General features: G+C 50.9%; 1 protein-coding gene across 4 annotated transcripts; it reads left to right on the forward strand.

Annotated features, from left to right (window-relative positions):
• Positions 1 to 1646: 1646 nt before the first annotated feature.
• ZNF8 (zinc finger protein 8) lies at positions 1647 to 18606 on the forward strand. 4 transcript variants are annotated; one of them, XM_073796751.1, is made up of 5 exons: positions 1647 to 1924; positions 6565 to 6691; positions 6986 to 7081; positions 11542 to 12985; positions 14773 to 18606. In XM_073796751.1, the coding sequence occupies exons 1-4, from the start codon at positions 1760 to 1762 to the stop codon at positions 12936 to 12938; spliced, it is 1785 nt and encodes a 594-aa protein (XP_073652852.1). In that variant the 5' UTR covers positions 1647 to 1759; the 3' UTR covers positions 12939 to 12985; positions 14773 to 18606. The 4 variants fall into 4 exon arrangements, with proteins under 4 accessions (XP_073652852.1, XP_073652853.1, XP_073652851.1 ...); XM_073796752.1 differs by having other exon boundaries at positions 11542 to 12972; XM_073796750.1 differs by lacking the exon at positions 14773 to 18606 and having other exon boundaries at positions 11542 to 13218.
• The last annotated feature ends 345 nt before the right edge of the window (positions 18607 to 18951 follow it).

Here is an 18951-nt window from a genome sequence, read left to right on the forward strand (position 1 = left end):
TAAAAATAAAGGATACGGGGCTTCCCTGGTGGCGCAGTGGTTAAGAATCCGCCTGCCAATGCAGGGGACACGGGTTCAAGCCCTGGTTTGGGAAGATCCCACATGCCACGGAGCAACTAAGCCCGTGCGCCACAACTACTGAGCCTGCGAGCCACAACTACTGAAGCCCGTGCACTTAGAGCCCGTGCTCCTCAACAAGAGAATCCACCGTAAGAAGCCCGCCCACCACAACAAAGAGTAGCCCCCACTCGCCGCTACTGGAGAAAGCCGGCGCGCAGCAACGAAGACCCAACACAGCCAAAAATAAAATAAATAAATTTATATATTAAAAAAACTTTACTTTAAATAAATAAATAAAAACAAGAGCTGTTCCCAAGGAGAAGATAATAGACTCAACACCCCACCACCACCTCTCTACCCTCTGGAGGGCTGCTGCTAAGGGGAAGGCAATAGACCCTCCTGGGACCTCCTGGGTTCCTCCTGGGACTTCCTGGGTCCCTCCTGGGACCTTCTCTGCCCACGGAGAAAGGAATACCACCAGGAAATTTTGTTGGGCTCCCAGTAGAAGCCAGATTCGGTCTCCTGGAGGCTGCCTGACCCGTGGTTCCCACAGCCACGGTGAGTGGTGAGTGAACACATGCTCCTCCTGGCATCGCAGGCCTGGTGGGGTTGGGTCCTGGGTGTGGTTGCAGGGGAAATGCCCAGCAGATTGCAGAAAGGTGGTTGGACTGAAGCGGAGAGATGCAGCAGCAGCAAAGGGATGACAGGGATGGGAGTGAGTGCAGAAACCGCGTGCCCCTTGGAAGCCGGCTGCCCCATCGCCGCAGTGACCACAGTCGTTCACCCTTTTGTCATGTTTGTGGTTTGCTGTCTGTCTCTCCCCACTATACCAGCAGCCCCGTGGGGGCGGGCGAGTATCTCTGTTCTCTGCCTTGCTGTGCCTGGTTCCTAGCACACAGTACATGATCAAATAAATATTTGTTCTGTTTCGACTGCATCCTGGTGAACATCGGCTTTTCCTTTCTTCTTTTCTAATAAACTTTTTAATGGACTCTAACAGAACCACAGATATGACCCTTCGCAAAGGGAATACCCCAAATCGAGAAACAGGACATGATCAACTCTCAGAACCCGCCTGTGCCCCCTCTGGGCCACTAGCCCCCTAAACCTATTCTATTAACAAAATCTTTAAACGTTCATGTAATTGTAAAGCATAGAAATATTTTAAGCACAACGGCAGTATACGATCCACAGACAAGGAAAGCCCCAGGCCTCCTCCTGCGCCTTTCCAGCTGGGAAGAGCAGGCCCAGATTTCAACCCGGGCCGTGGCATTCCAGGTTGCAGACTGGCTTTCCGATGCCAGGCCACAGGGCGCAGACTGGCATTTGGAAGCGGGGCCGCAGGGCGCGGACTGGCATTTGTTTTGGGAGAACGATTCCCCCACCATCGGGGCCCGCAACACCATAGCCACTGGCGCTGGACCCCCGCCCGCCTAGGCGCACAGCGCGGCGGCCTGAGGGGCCCCATTGGCCGAAGGGCAAGCGAGAGGAAGCCCCCATTGGTCGAAGGCTCGATGAACGAAGGCTTTCATTGGCCGGGGGTGCAGGGCGCTGCACAGCCTTCTGGGAGCTGTAGTTGCAGCGTCGCCGGCGCGGCCGCCATTGTCCGGCGGGCGGCGAGTCCCGCGGTCTCTGTAGCGGGTGGGGCTCTCTGGTTCAGGTTCACCTCGGGCGCCTGTCATCGACCTGTCGGCCCAGGATGGACCCCGAGGAGGAAGCGGCGACACTGACGATGGCTACGGGGCCGCCGGCGGAACGGCTCCAGGTACGGCGGAACAATAATAGTAACAATAACAACGACGGCCGCGGGCCCCAGGCCGGGCATCTCCCTCAGATATTGACCCTTTACCCCTCGCAGCGCACGGTGAGCAGGGTCGGGCGTTATCCCCTGGTCATACGGGAAGACTGAAGCCCAGGTCGTGCGCCCCGACTAGCCCAGCTGGTGAGGGGTGGCGTCGGGAATCGAACCCAGGCCTTCCAGTCCCCGATTGCGTATGCTCCGCAAGTCCTCCCGCCTTTCTGTCCCGGCCTAGAACTTGGGGTCATTCCCGAGGACCGGGCTGGCCCCGCCCCGAAGGCCGACCACCGTGAGCATGGGTAATAGTAACTGGAGCAGAGATGCTTCAACATGCGGAGTCAACCGACACCCACCCAGAGCCCCGCTCCCCGAACCCCCTGGCCCGCGGACGGGGACAGCCTCTGGGGTGAGGACAGGTGACCACACACCGCGTTAATGGGGCGGGAGCGACCACCGCGTCTGACCCCTGCGGGGCTGTGGGGGACTGCAGTACAGGGTAGTCTGCTTGCAAGGCCATCTGGGAAGGCGCCTGATTCAAAGCTCCAGCCTTTCTAGACAAAGTTGCCTCTGTTCTCCATGTAGTGCTGACTCCACGTAGCAGGAACCAAAAGAAATTCATAATTCCTGAAGCTCCGGGTCTTTGAAGTTACAGACTTTCTGTCTTTTTGTTGTTGTCTGCGGGGGGTTGCATTTATTTCACATTTGGAATGCAGAGTGAGACTCTCGACAATCCTAGGTGTGCATGTGTTCAGAGACTTCTTGTTGCAGATTGGCAGGAAATGCTTTAGTTTGCTTTTGCTGTGGATGGCAGGGAGTGAGCAGTGTCAGAGAATACCAGAGCTGGACAGTAGTTAAAGCAGTAAAAACAGATTTTATTTGGGAACTGTTGCAATAGGGGGAAAGAGACTTCAGTATAGAGCTGGGCTCTATTCTGAATACAACAGGGAAAAGTGGGTATTTATAGTGGGGGGGGGGGCGGGGTAATTCTTGCTAAACTGACCTAAAACAGGATTATTGCTGAAGCACCCAAATGAGGGGATGTTATCTGGAGGATTGTGGGGGATGAGGACTTTGAAAAGATATCAAGAGTGGTCAGATATGGAGGGTGGGATCCTGGCTAAATCAGTGGATTTTTGGTAAAACTGAGTGTTGCAGAAACGGACACAGAAGCCCAGAAGTCAAAGCTTAGTTGGGAAGAGGGTTGTAAGGAACCAGACTAAAGTTTGGTCAACGAGAGAGTCTGTCAGCAGTGAGAGGCTTAAGAGAAAGTGTGTTCATTATTGGTTGCTGTGTAACAAATAATGAAAAATGTAGTGGCCTAAAACAACAATAAATATTATCTCAGTTTCTGATGATAGGAATCCTGGAATGACTTAGCTGGTGGTTTTGGCTTGGGCTCATGGCAGTCAAGGTGTCAGCCTGGACAGCTGTCACCTGAGACTTGACTGGGTCTGGAGAATCCACCTCCAGGATGGCTCATTCGCGTGACAGGCAGGAGGCCTGTGTTCCTTCTCATGTGGGCCTCTCTGTGGAGCTGCCTGGGCGGCCTCACAACATGGCACCTAGCTTCCCACAAAGTGAATGATCCAAGAGGGAGCTATGTGGAAGCCACAATGTCTTATGACCTGGGGTCAAAATTCACACTCTACTATATCCTATTGGTTACATAAGTCAAACTTGCTCGTATAGGAGGGGGCTACAAAGGGCTGCGGATCCTTGGGGGCCATCTTGGAGGCCAGCCACCACAGGAGGCGAGGACCAGAAGTGGAGGGCTTCTGGTATTAGCGTCCTCTGGCTGCCATAACATTACTACAAATGTGGTGGCTTAAAATATATACATTTGTTCTTAGAGTTTTGGAGGTTAGAAGTCTGAAGTCACCTTCACTGGGCTGTGATCAACATGTGGGCAGATCTGCCCTTCCTGTCAAGGCTCTAGGGTAGAATCTGTTTCTTTGCCTTTTCCAGCTGTTAGAGCTGTAGAGCTTGCATTTTTTGGCTCATAGCCCTTTGTCCATCTTCAAAGCCAGCAGCATAGCATTTGCTTTAGTGGTCACGTTGTCTTCTCCCTTCTGTAGTTAAATCTCCCTCTGCCTTCCCTTCAGAAGAACATTTGTGATTGAATTTAGGGACCTCCTGGATAATCCAGGGTAATCTCCCTATTTTTAAAATCCTTAATCACGTTCACAAAGTCCCTCTTGCCATTTATGGTAACGTTCACATGTTCCAAGAACTAGGACCCAGATACCTTTGGGGGCCGTTTTTCAGCCAACCATAGCCAGGCTAAAAGAGGTCATCCTGTATCCAAAGATGGAAAGGAGCCATTCAAGTGTTTTAAGCAGGAATGGTATGGGTTTGAGAAAAAACATTCAGGCATCTGGGGGGTGGGGGTAGGAGAGACACTGAGAGCTAACTAAGGCACTGGGTGAGGGGGGAGGATGGGGTCTGACAAAGCCCATCCCTCCGGGACCCAACAGTGTAGAGGAGGAGGAGGTTTGCAGGGGTCTGAAGACCTGGTGGCTGGGCTGTCACTGGTACCCCATGCAGATTAGGTGGTGGTGGGTGGGGGCAGGAGACACAGGGAGCATGTTGTCAGGATTGGAGGACCTTCTGAGTGGGAGGTGAGGATATGAGGACAGGAGCAGAGACCTCCGTTCCCAACCAAAGGGTTCTGCATATTTGCTGCACAATTTTTGTCAGAGCCATATGCCACCTGTACTATATTTCTTTAATATCTTTAATAGTTTTTGTTTTTTTTTTTTTTTTTTTTTTTTGCGATACGCGGGCCCCTCACTGCTGCGGCCTCTCCCGTTGCGGAGCACAGACTCCGGACGCACAGGCCCAGCGGCCATGGCTCATGGGCCCAGCCGCTCCGCGGCATGTGGGATCCTCCCAGACCGGGGCACGAACCCGCGTCCCCTGCATCGGCAGGCGGACTCTCAACCACTGCGCCACCAGGGAAGCCCCTCTTTAATAGTTTTAAATCTGACTGTGTTTTTCTTAAAAGAAAATACAATTTTAAAATTGAAGTATTTGGTCTGTGATTTTGACTTGCATTTCCCTGGTGGTGAATGATGTTGAGCATATTTTCCTGTGTTTATTAGCTATTTGTATATTCTTTTATATCTTCTTGAAGAAATACCTATATAGATCCTATGCTCATTTCAATTGGATTGTCTTTATTTTTGAGTTTTAAGAGTTGTTTATATCTTGTGGATACAAGTCACTTATCAGATATATGATTTGCAGTTATCATCACCCATCATATGGGTGTCTTTTCACTTTCTTGATAATGTCGTTTGGAACACAAAGGTTTTTAGTTTTGATGAAGTCGGTTTTACTTATTTTTTTATTTTATTGCTGGTGCTTTTGCTGTTATATCTAAGAATCCTTTGCCAAATACAAGGTTATAAAGATTTATCACTATGTTTTCCTCTAAGAATTTTTTTTAATATTTATTTATTTATTTTGGCTGCACCGGGTCTTAGTTGCAGCATGTGGGATCTTTGTTGCAGCATGCGGGATCTTTAGTTGCGGCATGTGGGCTTCTTAGTTGCGGCATGCATGCGGGATCTAGTTCCTGGACCAGGGATCGAACCTGGGCCCCCCGCATTGGAAGCACAGAGCCTTACCCACTGGACTGCCAGGGAAGTCCCTTCTTCTAAGAATTTAATAGTCTTAGCTCTTACATTTATGTCTTTGATCCATTTTGAGTTCAATTTTACATATGGTGTGAGGTAGGGGACCAACTTTATTCTTTTGCATGTGGCTGTCCAGTTGTCCTGTAAGAAGTGTTTAACAGCCACTTAATCCCTATCACGGCTCCCAAGGAGTGATTCTTTGTAGACAAGGAAACGAGGAGGCAAAGGTGGGTACCTGCTCTCTGCCTCTCGAGGAAATGGCAGAGCCAAACCTTTGATCCAGCTTTTAATCATGGCCACAGCCAGCCCACAGAAGGGTTTCATTTGTGGGAAACATTTTAAATACATTGCATAAACTTACCAAAATTTAAAGTTTTCACTTCATAAAATGTGACCGAATTTTCAGCTTCTCACCAGAGATTGGGAATTCTGACCACATGGGGCCTGTATTTCCCCACAGTCAACTGATTCTGAGTCCCAGCCACCCCTTCAGACAGGTCACACATATTACTCATCACTTCCCGTGTCACCTCTTATCGGTTAAACCCTCGTAAGCTCTTACGTGGGCTCACTTTAGTCACTTGTGAGCCTGCCCAGTCTCTCAAGGCCAGTGAGTTTCTGACCTCAACTGCACATCCCTCTTTCAGGGAGGATGATAAGCCTTGCTTTGAGTCTGAGGATTTCTTAGTGTGTCAGTTAGTTGTTGCTGCACAACAGACTATCCCAAAATTTAGTGGATTAGAACAGTAACCATTTCTTTAGCCCACAAATCTGCAAGTCGGCAGTTTAATCTGGTCTCTGTCGGCACCGGCACCTGTCTGAGCTCAGTTGTAGGTCAGCTATGGTTGGCTTTGATCTTGCCTGGATACTTTCTCATGTCCTCGCCATACAGCCCACCCCCGCATGAGGCAGCCCAGTAGGTGCCCAGTGAAACCTGACTTGCATTGCTCAGAACGTGCACTCTCTGGACACTGGCCTGCTTGTCTTCACCTTCCCCTCTCCTCCTCCTTTTCCCAAGCGTGTTGATGAGGACAGTCCAGCTGATTGAGAGTGTGTGTGATGTTTCAGGAGCCGGTGACTTTCCGGGACGTAGCTGTGGACTTCACCCAGGAGGAGTGGGGGCAGCTGGGCCCTGCCCAGAGGACCCTGTACCGTGACGTGATGCTGGAGACCTTCGGGCACCTGCTCTCTGTGGGTGAGGCCCACTTCCCAAGCTGACGATCAGATTCCTGTGGTGACTTGTTCTTCGTGGGTTATGGGTCGTGGGGCCTCTGGTGTGAGGACTTGACCTGGGCTAGGGATCAGAGACCTTGAATTCTCATTTCCTATGGGACATGCGGGTAGGAGGGTGTCTGCCCTTTTCTGTCCCAATGCAAAAACTTATGAGGCGCTCCCATGTCCTGACGGTCCGGAGTCTAGGGCTGGAGCCTGGGCTGGTTCTTTTTCTCCAGAGCAGGCTCCCACCTCCTTTGTCTTTCTCTGTTTCCAGGGCCTGAGCTTCCCAAACCCGAAGTCATCTCCCAGCTGGAGCAAGGGGCTGAGCTATGGGTGGCAGAGAGAGGAATTGCCCAGGGCCGCTGTCCAGGTGAGAACCCACCAAGTGGGAACCCCTAACAGGAGCAGTTGTGCTGCTTGGAAGGGGTGGTGTGTCGGGATCCCCGAGAAAGGATACAGAGGAAAGTCAGCAAAGGGAAGAGGCCAGTGGGGCCGAATCCAGAGGGGGCCAGACGCCAGCTTCAGAATCCCTCCCTGGACGGGCAGTGAGTTGTGACAACAGGGGAGAAGTGTTGGCTGCCAGGGAGGCTCACTATAGGCTCTGTGCCAGGGGGTTTATTGGGGGCTGGTCACGTGGGCACCCCCTACCTGGCACAGAGCAAGACTCCAGGCTCCCAGGAGAAAGCAGGTGTTCGCCCTAAACCATATTGTTGTCACAGAGTTTGGGCACAGTGAGCCTCTCTGACCGGTTAGGTTTGTGGCAACCCTCCCCAAATCCAAGTTCCCAGACCCAGCCAAAGACCAGCCTTGAAAGCTGGCCCTCTTAGGATGACAGCCTTGGGCCGACCCTGTAGCTCTTTTCTGCACGGGCAGTCTGGGCCCTGTCCTCCCGTCCCCTGCCTGGGGCGCTCCCGGTGCTCTGAGGCCTCCTCACCTGTGCTCCCCTTTCTCTGAGCTCAGAGACCTCCTGCCTCTCCTCGAGGGGTCAGAATGCACCACTTCTTCCCTCTCTCAGCAACCTTCCCAGTGTGCCCTTACCACAGGATCGTTTCTGATGTGTGAACTTGCCCTTCATCTTCTCCGTTGCATTCTTGCACGTCCACAGCCTGTAAACCTCTTCCCTACACCCTTCTGTTCTCTTGGGAACAGGATTGTGTTCAGCCGTAGATACCTGACAACTGGGCTAGAGCTCCTCAAAGCAAGAGAGCAGCATTTTTCTCACGAAGCAGGAGCCCAGAGGTGGCCATTGCTGGTGCTGGCTTGGCATTCCAGGAAGGCCAGGGCTGATGGTTCTGATTCTCCTGGCCTTTCCTTGGGGCTCAGCGTGGCTGCAGCAGCTTTGGCCGTCACATCTGTGCTCCAGACAGGGGCAGGAGGAGCTGGGAAGAATGGCGCCAATCACATTTGTCCCCTTTTATCAGAATTCCAGATGTTGTCCATTGAGGTCTCCTTGGTCAGAAGGGGGTCAGCCCAGCTGCTGGGGAAGCTGGAAGGAGGGAGTCTAGATTGTCATCACTGGCTTATCCATCCCTTCCCTGGGGCTGGTGCGTTGGTACCCTGACTACTTTCTGAAAGAAGTGGGCTCTGGCCACGGAATACGTAACCAGCTGTACCTGCAGCCCAGCCTCCCACCTGAAAGCCTCTGACACCATCTGTAGGGAAGCCCCGGTACCTCCACAATAGGGTGTGGCCCATCACCCGGGGGCAGGACTAACAACTACCCTGTCTCCTCTGAGGCCACGGAGCCTGTCTGAGATCTTCCAGCCCCAAATGCTGGCCTTCACCCCCAGGCCCTGAACTAACTCCCATCAGGCCAGCCCCCTTCCAGCTGCCAGGTCCCAAGCATGCCATAAAATTCATCCATGTAAGGTGTACGATTCTGTGGTTTTGAGTGTATTCACAGGTTGTGTATCCATCAGCAGTGTCTAGTTCCAGAACATTTCTGCTGCCCGGAAGTTGTCCATTAGCAGTACCATGGTTTGTTTTTACCCACAGAACACTCCTGACACCAAACGTGTGGGGTTTCCACATCAACAACCAGTTCTCCACCCCTCCAGACACTAGCCGTGTGTCCCAACGATTCAGTCCAATTCTGACGCTATCTCCGTGGAGCTGGTGCAGACCCCACGGCTTAAGGACTCAGTCCCATAAGGCTGCCCCCACTTCAGACACTGGCCACAAGTCAGGGCCTCCCATACTTCTGACCGACTGGCTGTAAATCGGGAGTTCCCACAGCCCCTCAGGTTCAATAATGTGCTGTAACAGCTCACAGGCCTCAGGGAAACACCGTTTACATTTACTGTTTTTTGTAAATGATGATACAAAAGATACAAATGAACAGACAGATGTCAGGGGAGAGGGGCTGAAGCTCCCCTGAAGCTGTCCAGAGGCCCACCACGAGTCACCTCGTTAGCATGAACTCATATGGTTGAGGGGGACTTACTACAATTAACAAAAGACACTCCTGACCCCTCTCACTAAGGAAATCCCAAGCCTTTTAGGAGCTGTGTGCTGGGGACCAGAGATGAAGACCAAATACATATTTCTTATTAAATGACAATATCAAAGGCAGTCACTCTATCGCCTCATCCCTCCCAGCCCCCGGCAACCACTAATCCACTTTCTGTCCGTGGATTTGCATATTCCATTTAAATGGAATCTTACAGTATGTGGCCTTTGGTGTCCAGCTTTTTCTTTTTTTCTGTTTTTGTCTGTTTTGTTTTATTTTTTTATTGAAGTATAGTTGATGTATGATATTATATAAGCTATAGGTGTACAGTATACTGATTCACAATTTTTAAAGGCTGTACCCCACTTACAGTTATTATAAAATATTGGCTAAATTCCCTGTGTTGTATCAATACAATATATCCTTGTAGCTTATTTTAATACCTAATAGTTTGTATGTGTCTAGCTTCTTTCAGTGAACATCTTGTTTTCAGGGTTCAGTCATGTTGTAGCGTATGTCAGTACTTCATTCCTTTCCATGGCTGAATCATATCCCATTATGTGGATGGACCACACTTATGGACATTTGGGTTGTTGCCACTTTTTGGCTCTTGTGAAAAGTGCTGCTGTAAACATTCCTGTAGAGTGTTCTTGTGGACTGGCTGGTGTTTTTGTCCTTGTGGACTGGCTGGTGTTTTTGTTAAGTACCCTCTGGGTGCTGTGCATGGAGTCCAGTTTGGGGACTGGAGGTGAGCGAGACAGGCGCCTGCTGCCTGGTCAGGCTTGGCTCCTACGGCACCTGTCCCCCAGCCAGTGCCTCAATGCCTCGCATCTGAAGCATGTATTTTTGAGAACCTGCTCCCTGTCAGCTCTAGGAACTGGCTGTGGACATTCTGGTGTGGTGAGATGGACCCTAAGTGAATGAACACATAGAGTGTGCTGTGGACAGGATTGCAGCAGGTGAGGAGGTTGGAGAGGGCTGGGGTGAGCAGGGAGCCTGGCCCCCAAGGATGTCCACGTCCTGATGCCCAGCGCCCGTCCGTTGGATTATTGGGCCAGCCTATTGCAGTCACAACAGTCCTCTAGTGAGAGAGGCGGGAAGAGGACAGGTGACGTCAGAGAGGGATTGGCCGGCGCTCCGCTGCTGGCTCTGGAGGCGAGGGCAAGGGCCAAGGAACATGGGTGCCTCTAGACACTGGAAACAGCAAGGAAACCCATTCCTGCAGTCTCCAGAAGGGGCACAGCCCTGCCAAATCTGGCTCTAGACTCTGCCTTCCAGAGAGTAGGCGTGTGCTGCTGTAGGGGTGAGTGTGCGGTGAGTTGCTCCACCGCCACTCCACGCCCTGACTGCGTGAGGGGCGATTCTGGAGGATCCGCAGGCCAGATGCTGCTCCTCCAGGGTGTCCGCAGACAAGAGGGCACCTGCACTTGGGGATCTGGCCTGTCACACCCAGGTCTTCTGTACTCAGCTACTCGTTCCCCACCCAAGCCTGCTCCTTCTGCACTTTGTTCAGTGTCTTCCTCCCCAGCTCCAAAGGGTCGCTGCATTGTCCTCAGCATCTAGGGTCAGACAGTAGATATTTTAGGCTTTGCGGGCAACTGTCACCGCTGAGACAGATTGCCACAAACACGGCTTAAGACAACATACATTTATTATCTCCCAGTTCTGTCAGACCTGACTGGTTTATCTGCTCTGGGGCCCACAAGGCCAAAGGCAAGGCAAGGCGGGCTGGGGGTCGGGGGGCCGACTTACTGGGAGGCACAGGAAGAATCCGCATCTAGACACAGGCAGGATCCAGTTCCATGCGGTCATAGGACTGAAGTTCCTGTTTCCTTGCAGACTCAGCGGAGAGCTTCTCTCGCCTTCGAGAGGCACCCGCATTCCCTGGCTCATGCCCCCTGCCCAGCCAGCCTCTGCCTTCTACCTCCTTCTGCTTTTAAAGCTTGAGGGGATTGCTTTGGGCCCAGTCAGCTAATCCAGCATCATCTCCCTATTTTGAGGTTTAAGGTTAGCTGATGAGTAAACTTAATGTCACCTGCAAAATCCCTTGATAGCAATACCTGGATGACTGCCTGAACAGCCACCGGCAGCTTCAGAATCCCGCCCACCTCTGTCACATATTTTTTCCTACAGCCCTTTAAAAACATAAAAAGCATCAGTCGCTTGGGGGCTGTAGTTGGCCAGCTCCTGACCTAGGCCAATATCTGGCCCATGGCAGGTGCTCAAGAAGTTTTTGTTGAAAGGATGAATGAGTGAAGCTGTGTTTACAGACAGGGCACTGGGGTCAATGTGAGAGCAGAATTGGGAGGCGGGGCAAGAGGTTAGGTCACAGGCCCAGGGTGTGTCCACTAGCCCCTCACAGCTCTTGGGTTTTCTTTCAGGCTGGGAGTCTGGACCTGAGGGCCGAGCACCGCCCCAGGAGCAGGGCCTTCCTGAGGAGAAGGGGCGGGAAGGCTTCCTGGGGGAGGCTCTATGTCCCGCTACACCGGGGGAAGACTGGGAATATGAGGGCCGGGTGCAGGGGCCCGAGAAGGACCAGGGTAATTTGAGGCAATTGGAATTCAGCCTCAAGGAAGCACTGGTTCAAGGTGGAAGCCACGAAGGTCTCAGACTTGGGGAAAACTGTGTCCTGAGTCCAAACCCAAATCCCCTCCCGGAGACTTCCAGGACAGAGTGTTTGTGTGCTCCCGACTCATGGGTTACAAGCTCGCAGCAGAACCCGAGTGCAGTCGGTGAGCAGATGGGCTCCTTGGAAAGACAGCCGCGTGACAACAGTGACTGCAGCAACTCTTCTGGTCAGGTGGTTCTGGAACCAGAACCCGAGCCTGCGCGCAGCCAAGTGCCGGACAAACCCTACAAGTGCGCAGACTGCGGCAAGTCCTTCAACCACAACGCGCACCTCACGGTGCACCGGAGGATCCATACGGGTGAGCGGCCGTACGCGTGCAAGGAGTGCGGCAAGGCCTTCAGCCAGAACTCCTCGCTGGTGCAGCACGAGCGCATCCACACGGGCCACAAGCCCTACAAGTGCGCGGACTGCGGCAAGTCGTTCTGCCACAGCACGCACCTAACGGTGCACCGGAGGATCCACACCGGGGAGAAGCCCTATGCGTGCCAGGACTGCGGGCGGGCCTTCAACCAGAACTCGTCCCTGGGCCGCCACCGGCGCACGCACACCGGGGAGAAGCCGTTCACCTGCAGCGTGTGCGGCAAGGCCTTCTCGCGCACCACGTGCCTGTTCCTGCATCTGAGGACGCACACGGCCGAGAGACCCTACGAGTGCAGCCGCTGTGGCAAGGGCTTCCGGCACAGCTCGTCCCTGGCCCAGCACCAGCGCAAGCACGCCGGCGAGGGCCCCTACGACTGCCGCCAGAGGCTGGCCTTCGAGCCCACGCCGGCGTGGCCGGAGCCCCTGACCCCTGGGGAGGGGGCTACCCGCAGCGACAGGCCCTTCAGGTGCGGGCAGTGCGGCAAGTGTTTCACGCAGAGCTCGCACCTCATCCGACACCAGATAACGCACACCAGGGAGGATCCCCGAGGCCGGGGCCGGCGGCGCCCGCAGCCCTGCAGCCGGAGCCCGCACCTCGGACGGCACCAGCTCGGGCCCACGGGTGAGAGCCCTGGGGCTGGGACAAAGGCAGGGCAGCCGGCAGGCAGGGCACTGGCCCTGTTTGACATCCACGAAATCATGCAAGAGAAAAACCCAGTGCACGTTATTGGGGTGGAAGAGCCTTCTGTGGGCACGTCCGTGTTGTTTGACATCAGAGAATCCACCTAGGGGAGAAACTCTGCGGATGACTTTTGAACCACAGGTACAAAAATGTGGTAAGTCCTACAAGGTGTATTTATGGAGGGGGGGCTGGGGTAGAAATGCCCTCTGATTTCCTAAGGAAATGACGCTTCCCAAACACCTGAGCTCAGTGGTTCTCCAATCTATCAAGCCCAGTACCCTGAAATGAATTGACAGGTAATGTAACCCCCACACGTGTAATGTTGAAAAATCCATACGTGCCCCCATTTTGTAAAGGATAATTAAAGCAAAAGTAATTTACAGTAGGGTAACGTGTGCTGACTTGGTGGTATCTCTCCCCGTGACCTTGTGGCCATTGTGCCCGGAGACCTGGGGCATTGCCTGTTGCCGTCTGGTACACGGAGTGTAGTGTTGACCATGGAAACGTTACGAGAGGCATTCCTGTGTGGGTGTGATTTCCCAAAGTGGTGACTAAGTCTTGGAAAAGGTTTGAACAAAACAAAATGCCAGTGCATTTCTGGAAGGTTTATGTATAACATTTAAACTTGCAGGAATGAATTGGTTTGTACGTGGAGTTGACCCAGGGTCTCAATTCATACATTACAGACAGGTGGTTGCACACATACGTGCACGGTCCCTTGGGGCCAGTTCTGCACTTCAGAGTCCTTAGAGCATGCGTGGCAGCCACACTCATGCCCAAATCAAATGTCAGAGGAGCCCCCGTGAAATTGCACAGTGTTCCCTGGGGGGTGTCACAGCTCCCGCTGGAAACCATCGCCTTAGAACAGCAGTGTGGCCTGTGCTGGAGGTTCTCACTCTGAGTGCTTTTGTTCCCCAGGAGACACTTGACGATGTCTGGACGAATTTTGGTTGTCATGACTGGCGGGAGGGAGGGGTGCCCCTGGCATCCAGTAGGGGAGGCCAGGGCTGCTGCTGAACATCCTATAAAGCCCCAGACAGCCCCTCAGCAAAGAATCACATGGCCCTGAGGTGGAGAAACCATGCCCAGCACAAGAGCCGATTTTCCCTGGACTCTGTAAATTGATTGATCAGGGCTGTATTAACAATCCTATACGTTTGATTTTAACAAGTGATATCATGAGCATGTGCACAACATGTTTTTTAGTAATTTTTTTTCACTGTTTTTTAGCATTTGTAGTTGGTATGAAGGAAAAGAATCCACTTATTTTTCTGAGTAATCTAAATTTTATTTTGGACATTCCATGTAAAACATGGATAATACATTTTCACTGGCACCCCTGCCTGCCACGGGATTATTTTTACATCAGCCTCAGAAATCTTGTCATTTCATCCATTTTTCTGGATATCTCTAAAAAGCATGGACTTTTAAATATGTATATAAAATCACGTTAGCTCATGCTGACAGAAACCATTTTCATAATCATTCTGAGCCGTCATTTGCCTTTTTCACCAAGTTCATGTTTGCACTGATAGTGCAAAAGCAACAGTGAGTAAAGCTGCCAGAGCCTGAGTGGGAATCAAGGAAGTGGTCCCGAGCTTGTTGTTCATAGTCTTCCTTCCCTGGCATTTCAGTAGAGGAAAAAAAAATGTTGGTTTCATTTAAGAATGTCTGGGATGAAGCAGGAAAAATGATTAATTTCATTAAATCTCGAGTAAAACTATATTACCATTTTCACATCTAAACAGAAATAACAGTAATTCCTCAATATATTATTAAGTATCTAGTGTTCAGATGTTCCTGGTTGCCTCATAAATTTTGTTTTGTTCTCTATTTGGTTTGTTCTAATCATGATCTAAACAAAAATCACACGGTGCATTTGCTTAATATTTTTCTTAGGTCTCTTTTAATCTATAGGTCTCCTTTCTTTTTCTTTTTTAGTCTTTTATATGTTGGGGGAAACAAACAACAGGATAACCTAAATTTTGTCCCCATCCCAAGCCTGCCCATCAGACCCTCCTTGGCCTGGTGGAGTGACTTCTGATTTGGCGTCAAGTCACCAGGCTGTGCTGAGGGGCTATGTGAATGGTGTGACTCACTGTTCTGTTCTCAAAGTTCGTCTGCCCCATCTCAAGCACGGCTCCCCATCTTGCTGGGGTCTCTGCTGGAAGACCTTCGGAAGACTTTTCAGCTGTCAATGCCCAGGAAAGAGAGACGTCTGAGAAAATGGTTTATTTGTATACGATGCAGAACATTCTAACATGACCATTTTCATGTCCACGATTGGAAACTTCGTCTGGATCATCTTTTTGCTTTCCTCCAACTTTACTCCTCAGGAAAGCAAAATCTTGTGACCTTTGTCTATGCTGTTCTTGACATAAAGAAGAACATTGTGTTCGAGATGTGATCCTTGGTATCTCATAGCAGAAAGGATTAAAACCAAGGATTTAAACCTGCCTGCTTTCTAACCTACAATGAAAGGCGAAATGCCCATCCCGCCGGGACACTATGTCATGTGCTCCGGTTGTACAACATGGTTCCTTTGTTTGTTTGCTGTTCCCACTGCAGCTGAGCTCTAGTGACGTTAAACACAAACCATAAACATCAAAAATTGCAAGGAAGGAAAATTGGTTATGGTACATCTCAGCTTGTGGAAATTGTTCCTAAAAATGTCCACAGAATGTTGGGTTAGCAGAGCGTCAAGTTGAATGGAAGGAGTATCATCGTGGAAGGATACAACGGCAGTTCTAAGACCTCTGTCAGAATGGCTGAGCATCAGCTCTCGCTGCCGAGACGTGATGGTTGGGTGTCAGAACCCTGTCAGAACTTTCTCGTGTCCATTTCTGTTCTTTGGGTGCTGTGGGTGTCACAGCCAGTGGGGTTTCCATCCCAGCAGAGCTGGCCTCCAGGACGCTCAGAGCCAGCCTCACTGCTCATCTCCAGAGGTTCCACAAGAGCCCTCGAAGCCTCGCGTTTGCTTCTCTGCGCTCGCCTGTCCTCTGGGCTTGTCCTCATGGACTTCCCTTGTCGGCTCTCACTGTCACAACACCTCTGTCCTCGTGGCTTAGCCTGCACCACCTGCCACTTCATTCTTAGCAAATAACCTTCTCTTTCCGTGGCTCAGAAGAGGTGTGTTTTCAGACAGGCAGTGCCTCACAGTTCTGTGAGGTGGTGGCATTTTACATGCAGGAGGATGGGGCCCAGGACAAAAGTAGCCATGGCCAGCTCGCACAGCTAGGAGCCAGAACTTGAAGTCGGCATCCCGTTAACAATGACTTAAACAGATCAGGCTGTGTCCTCAGGGCCTCAGCTACGTCAGAGGCAGTGTTTTCTCTCCCACCCCGGCCCTCCTCATCGCAGGGAGACTGCTGCAGCCTCAGCAGTTGCGTCCACGATCAGGACTGGAGGACGGGGGAAGGGCAGGCCTATGCTCGTCGCTCCAGTGAGGTTTCAAAGAAAAGCCTTCCCCGAAGCTTCCAGCCGGTGCTCCTTATGTCTCACTGGCCAAGCCTGGGTCACAGGGCGCCGTCTAACGACGAGGGCGCTTGGAAAGCTAGTGTTCAGCTTCTCTGACCTCCGTGGCTGAGACCGCACCCTTCAGAAGAAGGTCTCGGGAAGCAGGTGATGGGTACGCAGCCGGCAGCACCCTCAGCCCTCCGCCTCCAGTCTCTTCTTGGAGGAGTCGCTCCAAGGAAGCGCACTTCCTGATCACATGCCGCCACCGCCTCTCGGCTCGGCCTCTTCATCCCCTGGATAGTTCAGCCTGCCGGCCAGGCCCCCTTCCCTATAATGCTTGGTCCCCTGACATTCTGGAACAGCCCACTCTTCCAGATCCCTTCTGCCTCTCGAGGGGCTTCTTGCCCTCCCCTCCCCTCCCCTCTTAAATGTTGGGGTCCCTGGGGCGTGGTCCCGGAGGCCCGTTGCATGCGCCGCTCACTCCCACATCTTGGTCTCTGAGCTTCAGGCTAGAACAGCAGCTGCATGCTGCTGGGCAGCTCCCCTAGATGTCCTGCAAAGTCCCAAAACACAGCCTACCTGGAGGGAAAGGCCATTTTCCAGGCCAAACCTGTTCCTCCTCCCCTGGGCCCTTGCACGGGGGTGGTTGCTACCCCTCACCCCATCCCTCAAGCCAGAAGATAGATATCCTGTTAGTTTTACCATCTGAACATCTCAGCTGTCTTCATTCCATTCCATTCCCACTGCCACCACTGGTGCAGGATGGCCACGAGAGGGGGAGTGACATGACACCAAGTGGCCTGGCCACCAGAGCCCTCCCCACTTTTGACTTTACCTCCTCACGGCCCCACCCGCGGTGTGGGGTGCAGACTCGGAATGCTCCCACTGCCAGTGTGCTCTGAGGAGGGGAGTCCCCGCGGTAACTTCACAGCTCTGGACAGCTTGGAATCCAGGCCTGCGATTGCCCCGTTCCCTCCGCCTTGGCCCGAAAAGTGGCAGCTGCCGAAGGGTCATGTTTCCACAGTTCTCAGAGTGGACACTGGGTGGGCTGAGGCCACAGTGGCCTCACCAGGTAAGCCTGGAACAAGCTTGTCACTGTTGCCGTCTGCCGCCCTCTCCCATGCACTGTAGATCTTTGGGAATTTTCCATTTCTCTTTTCGGGTCACGTTTTCTAGGCATCATATTCCTACTAATTTCCTTACAGATGCTTTGAAACCAAGTCAGATAAGAAACTCCTCAGGGGAAATTACTATAAACTAGGGAGAATATATGGTTTTATCAGTTTGTCAAAGTAATGCAAATTCTTTGTATCAAAACCTGTAAAATGCACAAAAGTAAAACACACATAAGTATGGAGGCTTATTTAAATTTTAATTCCTCATACTTCCACCATCCAGAGGTGGTCATTACCTAAGATTTTGTTAATTTTCCTTGTAATTTTTTCTTGAAATATACATGTGTGTATACATAGAGTGAACATTAAATCTTATACACACAACAAAAATATTTATGTGTAGTTATCTTGTGTTTAGAAAATTAGAATCCCTTCTGTTTCTCTTGTAACATGTACTTCTTTCTCTATCTTGAACATTTTCCTCTGAAAATGGATTTCATGTAGCTTTTTAAATTACCTTTCAGGAGGATTGTAACAATGTGACCTCCACCCAGCATCTTACCAGCCTTGACTTTTATCCAAAAGGGGGAGGAGGGATTCATACACATTTCTGAAGGAGTATGAATTGATACAGCCTCTGTGAAGGGCACTTCGTTGGTTGCTATCTAAATTACAAACACTTTGTCTCAGCAAACCAGTTGCTGATAATGAATCCTACAGATATATTTGTACCCGTGCAAACTGTATGTAGTTTTAACCATGGCATTGATCTCCAAAGTGAAAATTTGGAAACAACCTCAGTGTCCACCACGTGGAACTGGCTAAGTGATTTATGGTGGACTGGCTGGCTTTTACACAGCCCTTAAAATGGGGGCTGTCTTTATGAACTGTGGAAAAGAGCACCAAGATTGTTAAGTGAAAAGGTATAAACCAGTTTGTATGGTATGTTTCCATTTGTGTAAAGAAGAAGCCATTGCTTATGCACACACACACACACACACACACACACACTATATCTGAAGGGTACAGAGTGAACATACATACTACTATATATACTACTTGCTCTTGGAGAGGAGAAGTGAGGGGAAAAGGATGAATAATTTTCACTCTATATCTTTTGATATTTTTGGAATTTTGAAACATGTAAAAGTATTACCAGTTCAAAAAATAAATTTAAACAAAACCTTAATTCTTTAAAATTAAACTAAGTTTGTTCATTTGTTTCATTGCTCATTGTCTGTCTCCCCCCAGTTAAATGTCCCCATGACTGTGTGTCTTGGCCACACCTGTTCTGTGTATATGCACACGTGTGTGTTGAGCTAACAGGACCAATTGAGTGTAAAACAGCATAGACTCCATAAAGTTTCCTGCAAGCTAGTTGTAGCACATACATTTCCCATCAATAAACCAATCTATAGTAGGAATAGAAGAAAGTTTTATTTGAGCCAAACTGAGGACTATAGCCTGGAAGACAGCATCTCAGATAACTCTGAGGAACTGCTCCACTGAAGCATGGTTTTCAGTGCAGTTTTGTATCTTCTCAGAACAA

Source organism: Tursiops truncatus, chromosome 19, assembly GCF_011762595.2.
Source record: "Tursiops truncatus isolate mTurTru1 chromosome 19, mTurTru1.mat.Y, whole genome shotgun sequence".
Classification (NCBI taxonomy): Eukaryota; Metazoa; Chordata; class Mammalia; order Artiodactyla; family Delphinidae; genus Tursiops; species Tursiops truncatus.